At 35.3% G+C, this 17,884-nt stretch overlaps 1 protein-coding gene across 1 annotated transcript in view; it reads left to right on the forward strand.

Moving 5' to 3' along the window:
* The window catches only part of LOC133656296 (protein LSM12 homolog A), a 26,404-nt gene extending 11,109 nt beyond the window's left edge, over window positions 1-15,295 (forward strand). Inside the window, exons 3-5 of the mRNA XM_062057308.1 lie at window positions 352-461; window positions 532-658; window positions 14,575-15,295. Coding sequence (XP_061913292.1) covers window positions 352-461; window positions 532-658; window positions 14,575-14,667 — 330 coding nt within the window. The 3' untranslated portion in view covers window positions 14,668-15,295. The remainder of the gene's footprint in view (window positions 1-351; window positions 462-531; window positions 659-14,574) is intronic.
* Window positions 15,296-17,884: the final 2,589 nt, after the last annotated feature.

The following is a 17,884-nucleotide window of genomic DNA, read 5'->3' on the forward strand; positions in this document are numbered from 1 at the left end:
ATATTGTGCACTTAAATATTTTAGTGCGCTCTAAATGTGTCGTCTTTCATAGGCTAACCTATGCTAAGCGCTAACCTGCCTCTGTGATGCTAGCTTAGCTTGTTGAAACTCCCACTAAAGAGAAAGACGCTTGCTGGTTTGTAGCCTCGATTGTGTCATACGTGATGTCTAATGTGTGTGTGTGTGTGTGTGTGTGTGTGTGTGTGTGTGTGTGTGTGTGTGTGTGTGTGTGTGTGTGTGTGTGTGTGTGTGTGTGTGTGTGTGTGTGTGTGTGTGTGTGTGTGTGTGTGTGTGTGTGTGTGTGTGTGTGTGTGTGTGTGTGTGTGTGTGTGTGTGTGTGTGTGTCCGCAGCTTGCCAATCGAGCGAGGACAGAAAAGGAGGACAAGCTGTCCCAAGCCTATGCAATCAGTGCTGGGGTGTCTGTGGAGGGCCAGCAGCTATTCCAGACTATTCACAAAACGTAAGCGCGAGAAAACGTCCCGTCTGCTTACTTTTCTTCCCGGCCTTCAACGCTGGCTTTGTGTGCGCAGCATCAAAGACTGCAAATGGCAGGAGAAGAACATCATCGTGATGGATGACGTCGTCATCTCGCCGCCTTACCAGGTGGACAACTGCAAAGGCAAAGAGGGAAGCGCTTTAAGTCATGTACGCAAAATAGTGAGTATACCTTTTTATTTAACATCTGGCTGCAGCATCATTTTATATTGACTTTCCAACATGTTAGAATATTAGCTAGTGCTAACGACGCTAGCGTCATTGCATTACGATGGCACGTACTACTATTCATTAAATAGTTATGGGACGGTTTAGTAAGTATGACTTGATTTAGTTATATTGTAAAACTTACAAACATTGCTCGGAGTAATGAGTGAAGAATCCGTACGAGTAGAAACGATAAGGAGCGGCACTAGTACTTCCGGTTGAAAGCTTTAAAACTGCAGGAAAAACTGTAGCCATTCAGCCAGCAGCGCCTGCAGTGAGTGAACTCGTACAAAACATGGCGCCATTGTGAAGTGAATTATGTTTATATAGCGCTTTTCTCTCGTGACTCAAAGCGCTTTACATAGTGAAACCCATTATCTAAGTCAGTGTTTTTCAACCACTGTGCCGTGAGATACAGTCTGGTGTGCCATGGGAGATTATGTCATTTCACTTAATTGGATTAAAAATATTTTTTGCAAACCAGTAATTATAATCCGCAAATAATGTGCCGTTGTTGAGTGTCTGTACTGTCTAGAGCTCGGTAGAGTGGCCGTGTAATACTCTTCCATATCAGTAGGTGGCAGCAGGTAGCTAATTGCTTTGTAGAACATGGTTTGTCGTGATCACAATATGCAGGCGATAGTGGGGGGCAGTGTGCAGGTAAAAAGGTGTCTAACGCTTAAACCAAAAATAAACAAAAGGCAAGTGCCGCTAAGAAAAGGCATTGAAGCTTAGGGGTGGCTATGCAAAATGAAACTAAAACTGAACTGGCTGCAAAGTAAACAAAAACAGAATGCTGGACGACAGCAAAGACTTACAGCGCGTGGAGCAGACGGCTACCACAAAGTGCATGCGTACACGACATGACAATCAACAATGTCCCCACAAAGAAGGATAGCGTCCGCACAGCTCAAATCATTTTGATTGCCAAAACAAAGCAGGTGCGGCGGAATAGCGTTCAAGGAAGACATGAAACTGCTACAGGAAAATACCAAAAAAAGAGAAAAAGCCACTAAAATTGGAGCGCAAGACAAGAACTAAAACACGACACAGAAAAAACGTCAAAAAACTCAAAATAAGTCACAGCGTGTTGTGACAGTACACCTACTTTGAGACAAGAGTTATAGTGAAGCATGGTTGTTATTAGGGATGTCCGATAATGGCTTTTTGCCGATATCCGATATGCCGATATTGTCCAACTCTTTAATTACCGATACCGATATCAACCGATACCGATATCAACCGATATATACAGTCGTGGAATTAACACATTATTATGCCTAATTTGGACAACCAGGTATGGTGAAGATAAGGTACTTTTTAAAAAAATGAATCAAATAAAATAAGATAAATAAATTAAAAACATTTTCTTGAATAAAAAAGAAAGTAAAACAATATAAAAACAGTTACATAGAAACTAGTAATTAATGAAAATTTGTCAAATTAACTGTTAAAGGTTATTATTATTAGTGGAGCAGCAGCACGCACAATCATGTGTGCTTACGGACTGTATCCCTTGCAGACTGTATTGATATATATTGATATATAATGTAGGAAGCAGAATATTAATAACAGAAAGAAACAACCCTTTTGTGTGAATGAGTGTAAATGGGGGAGGGAGTTTTTTTGGGTTGGTGCACTAATTGTAAGTGTATCTTGTGTTTTTTATGTGGATTTAATAAAAAAAACAAAATAAATAAATAAATAAAAAACCCGATACTGATAATAAAAAAACCGATACCGATAATTTCCGATATTACATTTTAACGCATTTATCGGCCGATAATATCGGCAGACCGATATTATCGGACATCTCTAGTTGTTATGGTTTGAATTCATATCCAACAATTACGAAAACGACTTTTTATTGTCAATATCGGCTACTGAGTTACATTTTTCAATGAATTCTGCTGGTTGTGTGTCTTCGGATTTTTTCAATGAAGAAAATGTGCCTTGGCTCAGAAAAGGTTGAAAAACACTGATCTAAGTTCCATTTTTAAACCAGTGTGGGTGGCACTGGGAGCAAGTGGGTGAAGTGTCCTGCCCAAGGACACAGCAGCTGTGACTAGGAGGGTAGAAGCGGGGATTGAACCTAGAAACCCTCAGGTTGCTGGCGCGACCGCTCTACCAAGCGAGCTACGCTGCCCCATAGCACAAACAATAACACCATTTCGATGTATTTGCATGTGTTTTATGAAAACTGTTTGCAGTATGGCCGTCAACCAAGAAAAATCCATAAATTAGCCACGCCGTTTTATAAGCCGCGGGGCTCAAAGCGTAGGGAAAAAAGTATTGGTTTATAGTCCGCAATTTACGGTAAATACAAATTGAATATAAGTGACGGATCGGTTAGTTCCAGCTGCAATAACACTCCCCCTTTTTCTCCTTATTGTCAACTACTCAGTGGCCTAGTGGGTAGAGTGTCCGTCCTAAAATCGGTAGGTTGTGAGTTCAAACCCCGGCCGAGTCATACCAAAGACTATATAAATGGGAGCCATTACCTCCCTGCTTGGCACTCAGCATCAAGGGTTGGAATTGGGGGTTAAAACACCAAAAAAATGATTGCCGGGCGTGGCCACCGCTGCTGCTCACTGCTCCCCTCACCTCCCAGGGTGTGATCAAGGGTGATTGGTCGAATGCAGAGGATAATGTCGCCACACCTAGTGTGTGTGTGACAATCATTGGTACCGGTACTTTAACTTTAACATCAGCTCGCGACAAAGGAAGCTAACTAGCTAAATGGTCAAAGGGAGTCGCGCTTGCTCGCGCGCTCAACCACGAAGAAGAGCGTTTTGTATTTGCGGTACATTGTCGGAATAAAATGGCCTCAACATTTGAAAAACGGAGCAAACTGCAACGAGAAAAGACTGAAGACTAGCTGAACAGGCTACACCACACACCCTAAACTAGACCTGTTTAACGGAAACGAGGTGGGCGAATTAATACAAGTATCGACCGTATCGATACCATGTAGTAGTGTATCAGGATGAGGACCGTATGGAACTAGGGATGTAACGGTAAACGCTATAATGATAAACCGCGCCAAAAATCCCGACGGTTAGTAACATACACATGTTCTAAGCAGTGTTTCCCATAAACTGCCAAGATACCTGTGGCGGTGGGGGCGTGGCTATGGGCGTGTTCACCATGACATCATCAAGTAATTTGCATAATTTACTACAATGATATGATTTTCTCTAAAAAGGCTCAAAAAATGTATACTTACTAATTAATAACAGTTTTGTTTTAAACGTCCATCCATCCATCCATTTTACAATATAATTACAACACTTTATGTACATATTTATGTACATATTTGAACAATAAGTTATTCACTGAAATATATTTATTAATTGTGGTTCTTACAAAAAATATATCTTATAAAAATATAAAAGCTAAAATGTCTCTTAAACCTCTGCCCCTTTAATTAGTGCATACTAAATAATTTAACTTTAGCCTACTACTACAACCATATTATTTACCAGCAACATAAAGTGAAACAGAGGCAGAGGTGTCCTGCCACAGTCAGTAACAAATAAACAGAAAACACAAAGCTTCATCAAACATCTGATCCACTGAACAAAGAGCTCCAAACATCTTGATCCTACACTTCTCTTTTGTAAAGTAAATCTGAACAGCCGATATGGGCATCTACATCAACTACCGTATTTTCCGCACCATAAGGCGCCCCGTGTTATTAGCCGCACGTTTAATGAACGGCATATTTCAAAACTTTGTTTACCTATTAGCCGCCCCGTGCTATTAGCCGCACCTACGCTACGCTAAAGGGAATGTCAACAAAACAATCAGATAGGTCAGTCAAACTTTAATAATATATTACAAACCAGCGTTCTAACAACTCTGTTCACTCCCAAAATGTAATGTGCAAATGTGCAATCACAAAAATAGTAACACTCAAAATAGTGCAGAGCAATAGCAACATCAATAACTCAACGTTGCTCATACGTTAGTGTCACACAACACACAAAATAAACATTTAAAGCTCACTTTCTGAAGTTATTACTCATCCACAAATCCCTCGAATTCTTCTTCTTCGGTGTGCTTCACTTGTTTTTTGACACCATCTGTGATGTGGACGTGCATGCAGTCATAGATCAACAGGGACGGCGCTGCGTGAAAAAAGTCACCCGGTGTCTTCGCGTAAACGTCTATCAACCACTCGCTCATCTTTTCTTCATCCATCCACCCCTTCGAGTTAGCTTTTATGATGACGCCGGCTGGAAAGTTCTCTTTTGGCAAGGTCTTCCTTTTGAATATCACCGTGGGCGGAAGTTTCTGGCCGTTAGCATGGCAAGCTAGAACCACAGTAGGACGACTTCTCATTCCCTGTGGTGCGAATATTCACCGTACGTGTTCCCGTTGTATCCACAGTGCGATTCACATGAATATCAAAAGTCAGTGGAACCTTGTACGCGTGTCTCTTAGTAGGAGACATTTTGTTGTCTTTACAGAAAAACAAATGAAATTAAATATCCGCGAGCTTCTTCTTCTACGGGGGCGGGTGCTCACCTTGGCGGTTGCTTACAGTAGAAGAAGAAGCGCTTCCTCTTCTATGGGGGCGGTTGCTTACCGTAGAAGAAGAAGCGCTTCCTCTTTTACGGGGAAAAAAGATGGCGACTGTTTACCGTAGTTGCGAGACCTAAACCTTATGAAAATAAATATGAATATTAATCCATATATAAGGCGCACCGGGTTATTAGCCGCACTGTCTGCTTTTGACAAAAATTGTGGTTTTTAGGTGCGGCTTATGGTGCGGAAAATACGGTATATGATTTGCCTGAGAAGTTGGACAGGAAAAAAAAAATAAAATAAAATAAAATAATAATTTTAAAAAAATAAAACATTTTTGTTGCGCCTTAATTCTTTCGTGGCGGGCCGCCACAAATAAATGAATGTGTGGGAAACACTGCTAAGGGTACGCAGCATGGAGCGCTACTGCCTACTGGCGCTGACGAGACGCGGGGCCGCCATCTTGGAGTGGTGATCCGCTCCACTCAGTGCAGTTCATTTGGCAGGAGCAATGAACTGTCAGCGCATTTAATTCATCTTACCTCACTGAATGCCACTGATTTTCACGCGCTTTTTTGTCATACGTGTAGCTATGATAAAAGACACATGTTTTATTATTCATAGTTTGCTTAACAGTAATAAAATATTCTTATACAGTATGCTATAAGTGACCAGATCAAAACTGGGAATATAATCCAAGAGAAGGGGGGAAAAAAAGGGTCAGCTATTTTTAAGTTGAAGAAACAATGTGATTAGGTTATATATACATGCTACATAAACAATGTATGAATACATTAGATAGCTATATATCTTATAGACTGTATCTCTGTTGCTGCAGCAGCAGAGAGTTTATTCTGTCTTGACACTTTGTATTGATATTTTGAATTACATTCTTCCCTTAAATGATCATGTTTACAGTGATTGTTTTATGTATGTCGCTTTGGATAAAAGCGTCTGCCAGATACTTCAACATAAACATATATAAACACCTGAAAAACAGCGAAAACCACCAATTTGTTTCACTGGATTCAGAATAAAACCAAATTCTGTCTTACCCAACAATGTTAGTATTTGAATATTGTTACTTGAAGACTTATTCCTGGTTACAATTATACTGTTTAGAAAGTGTTGTCTTATACTTTGCCTAAAATGAGAATGCATCATAATCAGGGGCGGACTGGTGAGTTTTGTTTTAGGTGGGGCTGAAAGTTTGTAAACCAAACCCCTGTAGGGGGCGTCATCCTCCACCAGAAGATTTGTTTGTGATTTTCACATACAAATGAAGCATTCTGGTGCATTCTGACAAGATAATGAAGACAAAATAGAACATTTCATAGGTTTCTTTTCACAAAATACAACCAATAGTACGTTAATGTTAAATCTTACGTGTGAAAAGTAATCCCCGATTCCTATTTTCAACAGTCCGCTCATTTGAGCAGGAAAACGCTGAACACCATCTTTGTTTTCTACCTGTCATCTGTCAGTTTAGCATCTTTGTTTTATACCTGTCAACTGTCAGTTTAGCATCTTTATTTTCTACCTGTCATCTGTCAGTTTGGGCTGCTCGCCGGCTCCTCATCACCACTTCAAGATGGCGGCCCAATTTCTCGCGTCACAGCAGCCAATGCTCCATCTACTTATAAGATGTCTATGGTTAGTAATACCGTCTAAATCAGGGGTCACCAACGCGGTGCCCGCGGGCACCAGGTAGCCCGTAAGGACCAGATGAGTAGCCCGCTGGCCTGTTCTAAAAATAGCTCAAATAGCAGCACTTACCAGTGAGCTGCCTCTATTTTTTAAATTGTATTTATTTACTAGCAAGCTGGTCTCGCTTTGCCCGACATTTTTAATTCTAAGAGAGACAAAACTCAAATAGAATTTGAAAATCCAAGAAAATATTTGAAAGACTTGGTCTTCACTTGTTTAAATAAATTCATTATGTTTTTTACTTTGCTTCTTATAACTTTCAGAAAGACAATTTTAGAGAAAAAATACAACCTTGAAAATGATTTTAGGATTTTTAAACACATATACCTTTTTACCTTTTAAATTCCTTCCTCTTCTTTCCTGACAATTTAAATCAATGTTCAAGTAAATTTATTTTTTTTATTGTAAAGAATAATAAATACATTTGAATTTAATTCTTCATTTTAGCTTCTGTTTTTTCGACAAAGAATATTTGTGAAATATTTCTTCAAATTTATTATGATTAAAATTCAAAACAATTATTATGGCAAATCTAGAAAATCTGTAGAATCAAATTTGAATCTTATTTCAAAGTCTTTTGAATTTCTTTTAAAATTTTTGTTCTGGAAAATCTAGAAGAAATAATGATTTGTCTTTGTTAGAAATATAGCTTGGTCCAATTTGTTATATATTCTAACAAAGTGTAGATTGGATTTTAACCTATTTAAAACATGTCATCAAAATTCTAAAATTAATCTTAATCAGGAAAAATTACTAATGATGTTCCATAAATTATTTTTTTAATTTTTTCAAAAAGATTCGAATTAGCTAGTTTTTCTCTTCTTTTTTTCGGTTGAATTTTGAATTTTAAAGAGTCGAAATTGAAGATAAACTATGTTTCAAATTTAATTGTCATTTTTTTCGTGTTTTCTCCTCTTTTAAACCGTTCAATTAAGTGTAAATATCATTAATTATTAATAATAACATAGAGTTAAAGGTAAATTGAGCAAATTGGCTATTTCTGGCAATTTATTTAAGTGTGTATCAAACTGGTAGCCCTTCGCATTAATCAGTACCCAAGAAGTAGCTCTTGGTTTCAAAAAGGTTGGTGACCCCTGGTCTAAATTTTTGACTGACGAAAAACCGTCATTTATTCATTCGTTTTAGGCAACACTGCTTACTTCATGGAAACGTCGTCACAGCAGCGCTGGTGCATGCGCACTAGCGTCGTTTATAATAACATGGCGGAAAACAACTATATGGACTTTGCTACGGAGAGCGCTTGGTTTAACTTCATTTTCCCTCGCTTAATTTCCGTGGAGTCTCGGCGTGTGTTCAGGAGCGCACTGATGTTTTTAGATGGAGACATGTGTGGACAATAATGGAGACGGACTCATTTGTCTCACACTAAACGTATACAGTGAAGGAGAAAACTATTTGATGTTGCTTTCATTTCCTCAATACAGCGTCCTGCTGTGACTGAGATTTAAAGGAGCCATATGTAATAATCTGGCCAGAAATGGTACTGCAATCACGGTCAAAATTCTGTAGTCCCCTCTCCCTGACTGAGGTTGCCAGATACGCAGCCGAATCCAGCTGGATGGACTGGTCTACTGCAAGGAACTTCAAACTTCCACTGCCTCTTACTCGGAGTTGAGGTGCTGGGACCATTATAGCTGAATAGACACGTTTTGTCAATAACAAATCTCTGACCAACACATTTCACACAGAAATGTGGCTATTTTCAGGAAGAAGTAAGTCATGCCTGCGTACAATATCACAACAATGATATGGTTATTGTCAGTACTATCAGAAAACAAAGACTACAACCAACGCGAGCAAGGGTTATACTGGTGAAAATAAGTAGAGCATGCTTAGCAGCCTAATGTACGCCCAAAACTAAATAGGAGACATTTTACCAAGGTATGCCTATATATAGGCTGCTGTTTTAAACCTTTCAGAGTGCCATATAACTTGGTACGTGTAGCCCACAATATGCAAAAACCAATGAGGAATTATTTGAACATGTGATTTGGCTGTCTCCATACCTTTCACATTGCCATGATGACTAATGTTGGAACCATTTCCTCAGCATATTGAGAAGGAAATAGGCACTGACACTACCCATATACACATAGCTTTTAATTGGACTAAATGTACTTTGCCCCGGCAGTTGGATGACTCATCCACATACAGGTTAACTGGCAGATACAAAAACCAAAAGCAGTGAAGTTGTCACGTTGTGTAAAGGGTAAATAAAAAGAGAATACAGTGATTTGCAAATCCTTTTCAACTTGTATTCAAATGAATAGACTGCAAAGACGAGATATTTCATGTTCACACTGAGAAACTTTGCAAATAATCATGGACTTAGAATTTAATGGCAGTAACACATTGCAAAAAAGTTGTCAGAGGGGCATTTTTACCACTGTGTTACATGGCCTTTCCTTTTAACAACACTCAGTAAAGGTTTGGGAACTGAGGAGATACATTTTTGAAGTGGAATTCTTTCCCATTCTTGCTTGATGTACAGCTTAAGTTGTTCAACAGTCTCCCTTCTCATATTTTAGCCTTCACACATTTTCAATGTCTGGACTACAGGCAGGCCAGTCTAGTACCCGCACTCTTTTACTATGAATGATGGCATTGTCTTGCTGAAATAAGCAGGGGCGTCCATGGTAGCGTTGCTTGGATGGCAACATATGTTGCTCCAAAAGCTGTATGTACCTTTCAGCATTAATGGTGCCTTCACAGATGTGTAAGTTACCCATGCCTTGGGCACTAATACACCCCCATACCATCACACATGCTGCCTTTTACACTTTCACCCTAGAACAATCCGGATGGTTCTTTTCCTCTTTGACGTCCACAGTTTCCAAAAACAATTTGAAATGTGGACTCGTCAGACCACAAAACACTTCTACACTTTGCATCAGTCCATCTGAGATGAGCTCAGGCCCAGCAAAGCGTTTCTGGGTGTTGTTGATAAATGGATTTTGCTTTGCATAGTAGAGTTTCAACTTGCACTTACAGATGTAGCGACCAACTGTAGTTACCGACAGTGGTTTTCTGAAGTGTTCCTGAGCCCATGTGGTGATATCCTTTACACACTGATGTGGCTTTTTGATGCAGTACTGCCTGAGGGATCCAAGGTGCGTAATATCATGGCTTACGTGCAGTGATTTCTCCAGATTCTCTGAACCTTTTGATGATATCATGGAGCGTAGATGGCGAAATCCCTAAATTCCTTCCAATAGCCGGTTGAGAAATGTTGTTCTTAAACAATTTGCTCAGGCATTTGTTGACAAAGTGGTGACCCTCGACCCCGTCCTTGTTTGTGAACGACTGAGCATTTCACGGAAGCGGCTTTTATACCCAATCATGGCACCCACCTGTTCCCAATTAGCCTGTTCACCTGTGGGATCCTCCAAATAAGTCTCTGATGAGCATTCCTCAACTTTCTCAGTCTTTTTTGCCACTTGTGCCAGCTTTTTTGAAACATGTTGCAGGCATCCAATTCCAAATGAGCTAATATTTGCAAAAAATAACGTTTCTCAGTGTGAACATGAAATATCCTGTCTTTGCAGTCTATTCAATTGAATATAAGTTGAAAAGGATTTGTTGTATTCTCTTTTTATTTGCCATTTACACAACGTGACAACTTCACTGCTTTTGGCTTTTGTATTATATATGTCCACGTGTCATTGACGGGGCTAGCATGCTAACATTGGTTGCAGGAACATACTAGCTTTGTTAGACAACATCATAGACTGTATTGGACAATATACCAAATGTCAATTTCCAAGTAATAAGAAAAGATAAATGCCTGACTTACCTATCAAGGAGGAAATGAGCAAGTTTGGCGTCAGATGACAGAATATTTTCCGCCTTCAATGGTCTTCTCCATCTTTCAACGGCATCAAATCCTGGTTTTGTTCCTGGCTTTGTCATGAATAAGTAGATCATGGTAACTTTCAGATGGACTAAGGTCTGACATGTTTAGTAACTTTACCCGTGGCAGTAGCCAGACCAAGATGGCGGCGAGTAACTGGCAACCTGGATGTTACACTCGCAGACTTTCTAATTGGTCAAAGGGTGGAGGGCGGGCCATCGAAATCAAAACAACAATATTTCGGGGCTGTAAATATAACTTTGAAATGAGCATGAACTACTGTTATCAGTTCCAGAGGTATTGGAAAAGAAGATGATTTATTAATGTAATTTGACATCATTTAATGATGACTTGACATGAAATTATTACATATGGCTCCTTTTAATGAGGTGAAGAAACATGCAGCTGGCGATGTCGACAACTTGTTTATATAGTCTTTACTTTGTTTACTGGGATGTTCACTCCTTTATTTGACTCTATCGTGTTCAAATAACATGAATACTAGCTCATCGAACTGAATGCAGGCTGTGAAGATTGTGTATTCGATGTGAGAGGTGTCACTCTTTCTTTTTGTTGGCCAAACTGTTGTAGGGAACCTCTTGGGAGGCTTTGTTGGAGAAGAACAAAGCTTGTTTATTAGACTTCATCTTCATTCGCCAAACTCCTTTGTGTTTATTTTTATATCAAAAAGTAAACACAGTTGTTTTTTTTACATTACTTGTTTTTTTCATGGTGTTATTTTTAAACCATTCATGTGACACATCACATTGTTGTTGTGTTATTGTGTATAGTTAATTCCTATACGACATATTTCTGCTCAAACTTTTAATGGATCTTTCCCGATACATCATCTACATCAGGGGTCAGCAACCTTTTTGAAAGCAAGAGCTACTTCTTGGGTAGTGATTAATGCGAAGGGCTACCAGTTTGATACACACTTCAGTAAATTGCCAGAAATAGCCAATTTGCTCAATTTACCTTTAACTCTATGTTATTATTAACAATTAATGATATTTACACTTAATTGAACAGTTTAAAAGAGGAGAAAACACGAAAAAAAATGACAATTAAATTTTGAAACATAGTTTATCTTCAATTTCGACTCTTTAAAATACAAAATTCAACCGAAAAAAAGAAGAGAAAAACTAGCTAATTCGAATCTTTTTGAAAAAATAAAAAAAATAATTTATGGAACATCATTAGTAATTTTTCCTGATTAAGATTAATTTTAGAATTTTGATGGCATGTTTTAAATAGGTTAAAATCCAATATGCACTTTGTTAGAATATATAACAAATTGGTCCAAGCTATATTTCTAACAAAGACAAATCATTATTTCTTCTAGATTTTCCAGAACAAAAATTTTAAAAGAAATTCAAAAGACTTTGAAATAAGATTTAAATTTGATTCTACAGATTTTCTAGATTTGCCAGAATATTTTTTTTTAAATTTTAATCATAATAAGTTTGAAGAAATATTTCACAAATATTCTTCGTCGAAAAAACAGAAGCCAAAATGAAGAATTAAATTAAAATGTATTTATTATTCTTTACAATAAAAAAAATAAATTTACTTGAACATTGATTTAAATTGTCAGGAAAGAAGAGGAAGGAATTTAAAAGCTAAAAAGTTTTTGTTTTTTTTAAATCCTAAAATCATTATTAAGGTTGTATTTTATCTCTAAAATTGTCTTTCTGTAGTAAAAAAATTAATGAATTTATTTAAACAAGTGAAGACCAAGTCTTTAAAATATTTTCTTGGATTTTCAAATTCTATTTGAATTTTGTCTCTCTTAGAATTAAAAAATGTCGGGCAAAGCGTGACCAGCTTGCTCGTAAATAAATACAATTTAAAAAATAGAGGCAGCTCACTGGTAAGTGCTGCTATTTGAGCTATTTTTAGAACAGGCCAGCGGGCTACTCATCTGGTCCTTACGGGCTACCTGGTGCCCGCGGGCACCGCGTTGGTGACCCCTGATCTACATCTACATATACATAAATAAATAATTAAAAAAACTTGACAAGTTGACATTAAATAATAAAAACATAAAATATTTGTCTTTAGATAAATGGATGTTTATCTATAGTCTTTTTTATTAGACATAAAAATGACTCTTCTTTACCTAACGATCACTAATCATCATTTACATTTTGAAAACAATAATCTTAATGATTACTTTGGCCATAATTGGCAGCCTTGATCTCATACATGAACACTATTTGCATCTATATGGACAACAAGTGCAGTTACGTCTTATGGCCACCAGGTGCCATCTTTCAACATTCTTACATTGGTTTTTATTAGGGATGTCCGATAATGGCTTTTTGCCGATATCCGATATTCCGATATTGTCCAACTCTTTAATTACCGATACCAATATCAACCGATATCAACCGATATATGCAGTCGTGGAATTAACACATTACTATGCCTAATTTGGACAACCATGTATGGTGAAGATAAGGTACTTATTAAAAAATAAATAAAAATAAGATAACTAAATTAAAAACATTTTCTTGAATAAAAAAGAAAGTAAAACAATATAAAAACAGTTACATAGAAACTAGTAATTAATGAAAATGAGTCAAATTAACTGTTAAAGGTTAGTACTATTAGTGGAGCAGCAGCACGCACAATCATGTGTGCTTACGGACTGTATCCCTTGCAGACTGTATTGATATATATTGATATATAATGTAGGAACCAGAATATTGATAACAGAAATAAATGGGGGGAGGGAGGTTTTTTGAGTTGGTGCACAAATTGTAAGTGTTTCTTGTGTTTTTTATGTTGATTTAATTTTTAAAAAAGAAAAAAGATACAGATAATATAAAAACCGATGCCGATAATTTCCAATATTACATTTTAACGCATTTATCGGCCATCCCTAGTTTTTATTTTTGAATCTCTTATGTCCATAAAGTGCTATCTTGCACAATGTTCACATTTATTTGAGTCATTTATTTTATTACTTTGTTTATTATGCTTTTGTTGCTTTCAAATGCACATTTCATTTTTTTTTACCAGAGGTCCATGAAAGTGTTTTTATCTGCAATAATGTTCCTCCTAAAAAGGAAATCATTTTGAATGTTTAAAAAATAAAAAAATAAAACTTAGTTAAAATATTTAAGTATAAATATTTTTTTTCAATTTTGAGCACGTTTAAAAATAGGGCGATAATAATAATAATAACCATGATAAGAAATGACATCCCTGTATGGAACAAAAGAAAATAAATAGTAGGAAATAATGTTGTGTTTTTGTCTGATTGCACTTAATGATCTGTAAAGTTTTTAAGTATCGTCATTGGTATGAAAAATTCTGGCTTGTAGCTACTTGATATCGGATCGGTACACGAATTTGTATCGCCCAGGGACGTTAGAAAAGGGTTCATCAAGTGAAATAAGTCTTGAGAAGAATGGTAAGTATGACAACCACTCACCTATTTATTATTATTATTATTATTAACTGTCTGCAATGGATGTCTTTAAGTTGAAGTAATTGTTTATTTTGGGTGACACCTAATTAATGAAGTAAAGCTCATGACACAGTCAGTTGAATGATGTGGACACGTTACTTACTGGATTCTTTGTATGTGTAAGTATTTTGCAACTCTCGATGATTTGATGCGTGTTGATATTGTCAACGATTATTACGTGCAATTGTGTGCTTAACTGTCGCGTAGCCGCCGGCTCCCAGTAGGCATGTTTACCTTTTTGTGTTTGACGACTAAAGTCCCCCCCCCCCCCCCCCCCCCGCTCAGGTGGAGAAACATTTTCGAGACGTGGAAAGCCAGAAGACGGTGCAGCGTTCACAAGCACAGCAAACACAGAAGGACTCCACTTTATCTTCTTGAGGCCGCTCCATCGGGGGAGGGGCGGGCGGGAAGAGGCCACGCCGGCGCTCCCCCTCCCCCCCCGTCGCCGCCGCCGGGTCGGCGATTCCTCGGCGACTGAGTCTGCGAGGGCGGAGCGCCGAGGTTCCTGGTTCATGAAGAGCAAAAACACCATTTAACGAAAAAGACAAAAAAAGCGAAAGAGAGGAAAGATGAAATCTTAAATTAGACTTTATAAAGAATAATTTAAACATGAAACATGAAGCCACCATAGTTTCCTTAACTAACGTGCCCCGCCCCTCCTCCTCGCTTCCTTCCTTCCTTCCTTCATTCCTTCCTTCCTTCCTCTCCGCCTTCAGTTCCATTTCAAAAAGAGAAAAACTAGCGCAGTCAGAAAGGCTTGTTAGCTTTATTTTCTGTCTTTTTTTGTTTTTTGTTTGTTTCTTTCCCTTTTTTTGTTGCCGTGTCCACGTTCTACTGTCTGTATTTTCTGTATTTTAAACACAAATGTGACTTGAAATGCCACACTTTAAAAAAAAAAAGACATTTTCTAAAATAAAAGTAACAAAAATTCTGACTGTAAACTTCAAGCACTTTTTGAAAGGCCCCCCATAATGGTAAAAAAATAAATAAATGTCACTTTCAAAACAAATCAAACATTTTGTTTGATTTTTTATAAAAAAAAATGTTTTCGAAGAAAACCGTTTTAATTTTTTTAACACAAAATATGCTATATTTCCTGAAACCATTTCTAAAAATAGATATATGTAAAGTAGTTGGAGACTTAAGTAGGTCAAAAATTAATAATGTTGCTTTTAATTCATTATTTTTTAAACAATGACTGTTTAAAAAAAAAAAAAAAATATTTAAAAAGCCCCCCAAAATGGTAAAAATATATTTTTTTCACTTTCAAAACAAACCTATTGATCTTCACTTTTTAATTTTTTTTTAATAAAAAAAAAAAAAATCCGAAGTAAACCGTTTTTATTTTTTAAAACCAAAAAAGTTATATTTCCTGAAACCATTTCTCAAAATAGATGGATGTAAAGTAGTTGGAGACTTAAAGTAGGTCAAAAATTAAATAATGTTGCTTTTAATTCATTATTTTTTGAACAATGACTGTTTAAAAAAAAAAAAAAAAAAGATTTAAAAAGCACCCAAAATGGTAAAAAAAAAAAATTTCACTTTCAAAACAAACCTATTGATCTTCACTTTTTTATTTGTTTTTAATTAAAGAAATTCCGAAGTAAAACGTTTTTATTTTTTAAAAACAAAAAAGTTATATTTCCTGAAACCATTTCTCAAAATAGATAGATGTAAAGTAGTTGGAGACTTAAGTAGGTCAAAAATTAAATAATGTTGCTTTTAATTCATTATTTTTTGAACTGACTGAATGACTGTTTAAAAAAAAAAAAAAAGAATTCAAAGGCCCCCCAAAATGGTAAAAATATTTTTTTTCCACTTTCAAAAATCTATTGATCAACTTCACTTTTTTTTTTATTTTTTATAAAAAGTTTTCAAAGAAAACCGTTTTTTATTTTTTAAACACAAAATATGCTATATTTCCTGAAACCATTTCTAAAAATAGATAGATGTAAAGTAGTTGGAGACTTAAGTAGGTCAAAAATTAATAATGTTGCTTTTAATTCAATATTTTTTAAACAATGACTGTTTAAAAAAAAAAAAAATGATTTAAAAAGCCCCCCAAAATGGTAAAAATATATTTTTTCACTTTCAAAACAAACCTACTGATCATCTTCACTTTTTTTTTTTTTTTAATTAAAAAAATTCCGAAGTAAACCGTTTTTATATTTTAAAAACAAAAAAGTTATATTTCCTGAAACCATTTCTAAAAATAGATAGATGTAAAGTAGTTGGAGACTTAAGTAGGTCAAAAATTTATAATGTTGCTTTTAATTCATTATTTTTTAAACAATAACTGTTTAAAAAAAAAAAAAAAAAATTTAAAAAGCCCCCCAAAATGGTAAAAATATATATATTTTTCACTTTCAAAACAAACCTATTGATCATCTTCACTTTTTTTTTTTTTTTAATTAAAAAAAAAAATTCCAAAGTAAACCGTTTTTATTTTTTAAAAACAAAAAAGTTATATTTCCTGAAACCATTTCTCAAAATGGATGTAAAGTAGTTGGAGACTTAAGTAGGTCAAAAATTAATAATGTTGCTTTTAATTCATTATTTTTGAAAAATGACTGTTTAAAAAAAAAAAAAAAAGATTTCAAAGGCCCCCCAAAATGGTAAAAATATTTTTTTTCCACTTTCAAAAATCTATTGATCAACTTCACTTTTTTTTTTTTTTTTTTTTAAATGTTTTCGAAGAAAACCGTTTTTATTTTTTTAACACAAAATATGCTATATTTCCTGAAACCATTTTAAAAAATAGATAGATGTAAAGTAGTTGGAGACTTAAGTAGGTAAAAAATTAATAATGTTGCTTTTAATTCATTATTTTTTAAATGACTGTTTAAAAAAAATTTAAAAGGCCCCCCAAAAAAGTAAAAATATTTTTTTTTCACTTTCAAAACAAACCTTTGAACAATGACTGTTTAAAAAAAAAAAAAAAAGATTTAAAAAGCCCCCCCAAATGGTAAAAATATATTTTTTTCACTTTCAAAACAAACCTATTGATCATCTTCACTTTACTTCGGATTTTTTTTTTTTAATTAAAAAAAAAAATCTGAAGTAAACCGTTTTTATTTTTTAAAAACAAAAAAGTTATATTTCCCGAAACCATTTCTCAAAATAGATAGATGTAAAGTAGTTGGAGACTTAAGTAGGTCAAAAATTAAATAATGTTGCTTTTAATTAATTATTTTTTGAACAATGACTGTTTAAAAAAAAAATTAAAAAAAAGATTTCAAAAGCCCCCCAAAATGGTAAAAATATTTTTTTTCCACTTTCAAAAATCTATTGATCAACTTCACTTTTTTTTAATTTTTTTTTTATAAAAAGTTTTCAAAGAAAACCGTTTTTTAATTTTTAACACAAAATATGCTATATTTCCTGAAACCATTTCTAAAAATAGATAGATGTAAAGTAGTTGGAGACTTAAGTAGGTCAAAAATTAATAATGTTGCTTTTAATTCATTATTTTTTAAACAATGACTGTTTAAAAAAAAAAAAAAGATTTAAAAAGTCCCCCAAAATGGTAAAAATATTTTTTTTTCACTTTCAAAACAAACCTATTGATCATCTTCACTTTTTTTTTTTTTTTAAT

Source organism: Entelurus aequoreus, linkage group LG08 (assembly GCF_033978785.1).
Source record: "Entelurus aequoreus isolate RoL-2023_Sb linkage group LG08, RoL_Eaeq_v1.1, whole genome shotgun sequence".
In the NCBI taxonomy this organism is placed as follows: domain Eukaryota; kingdom Metazoa; phylum Chordata; class Actinopteri; order Syngnathiformes; family Syngnathidae; genus Entelurus; species Entelurus aequoreus.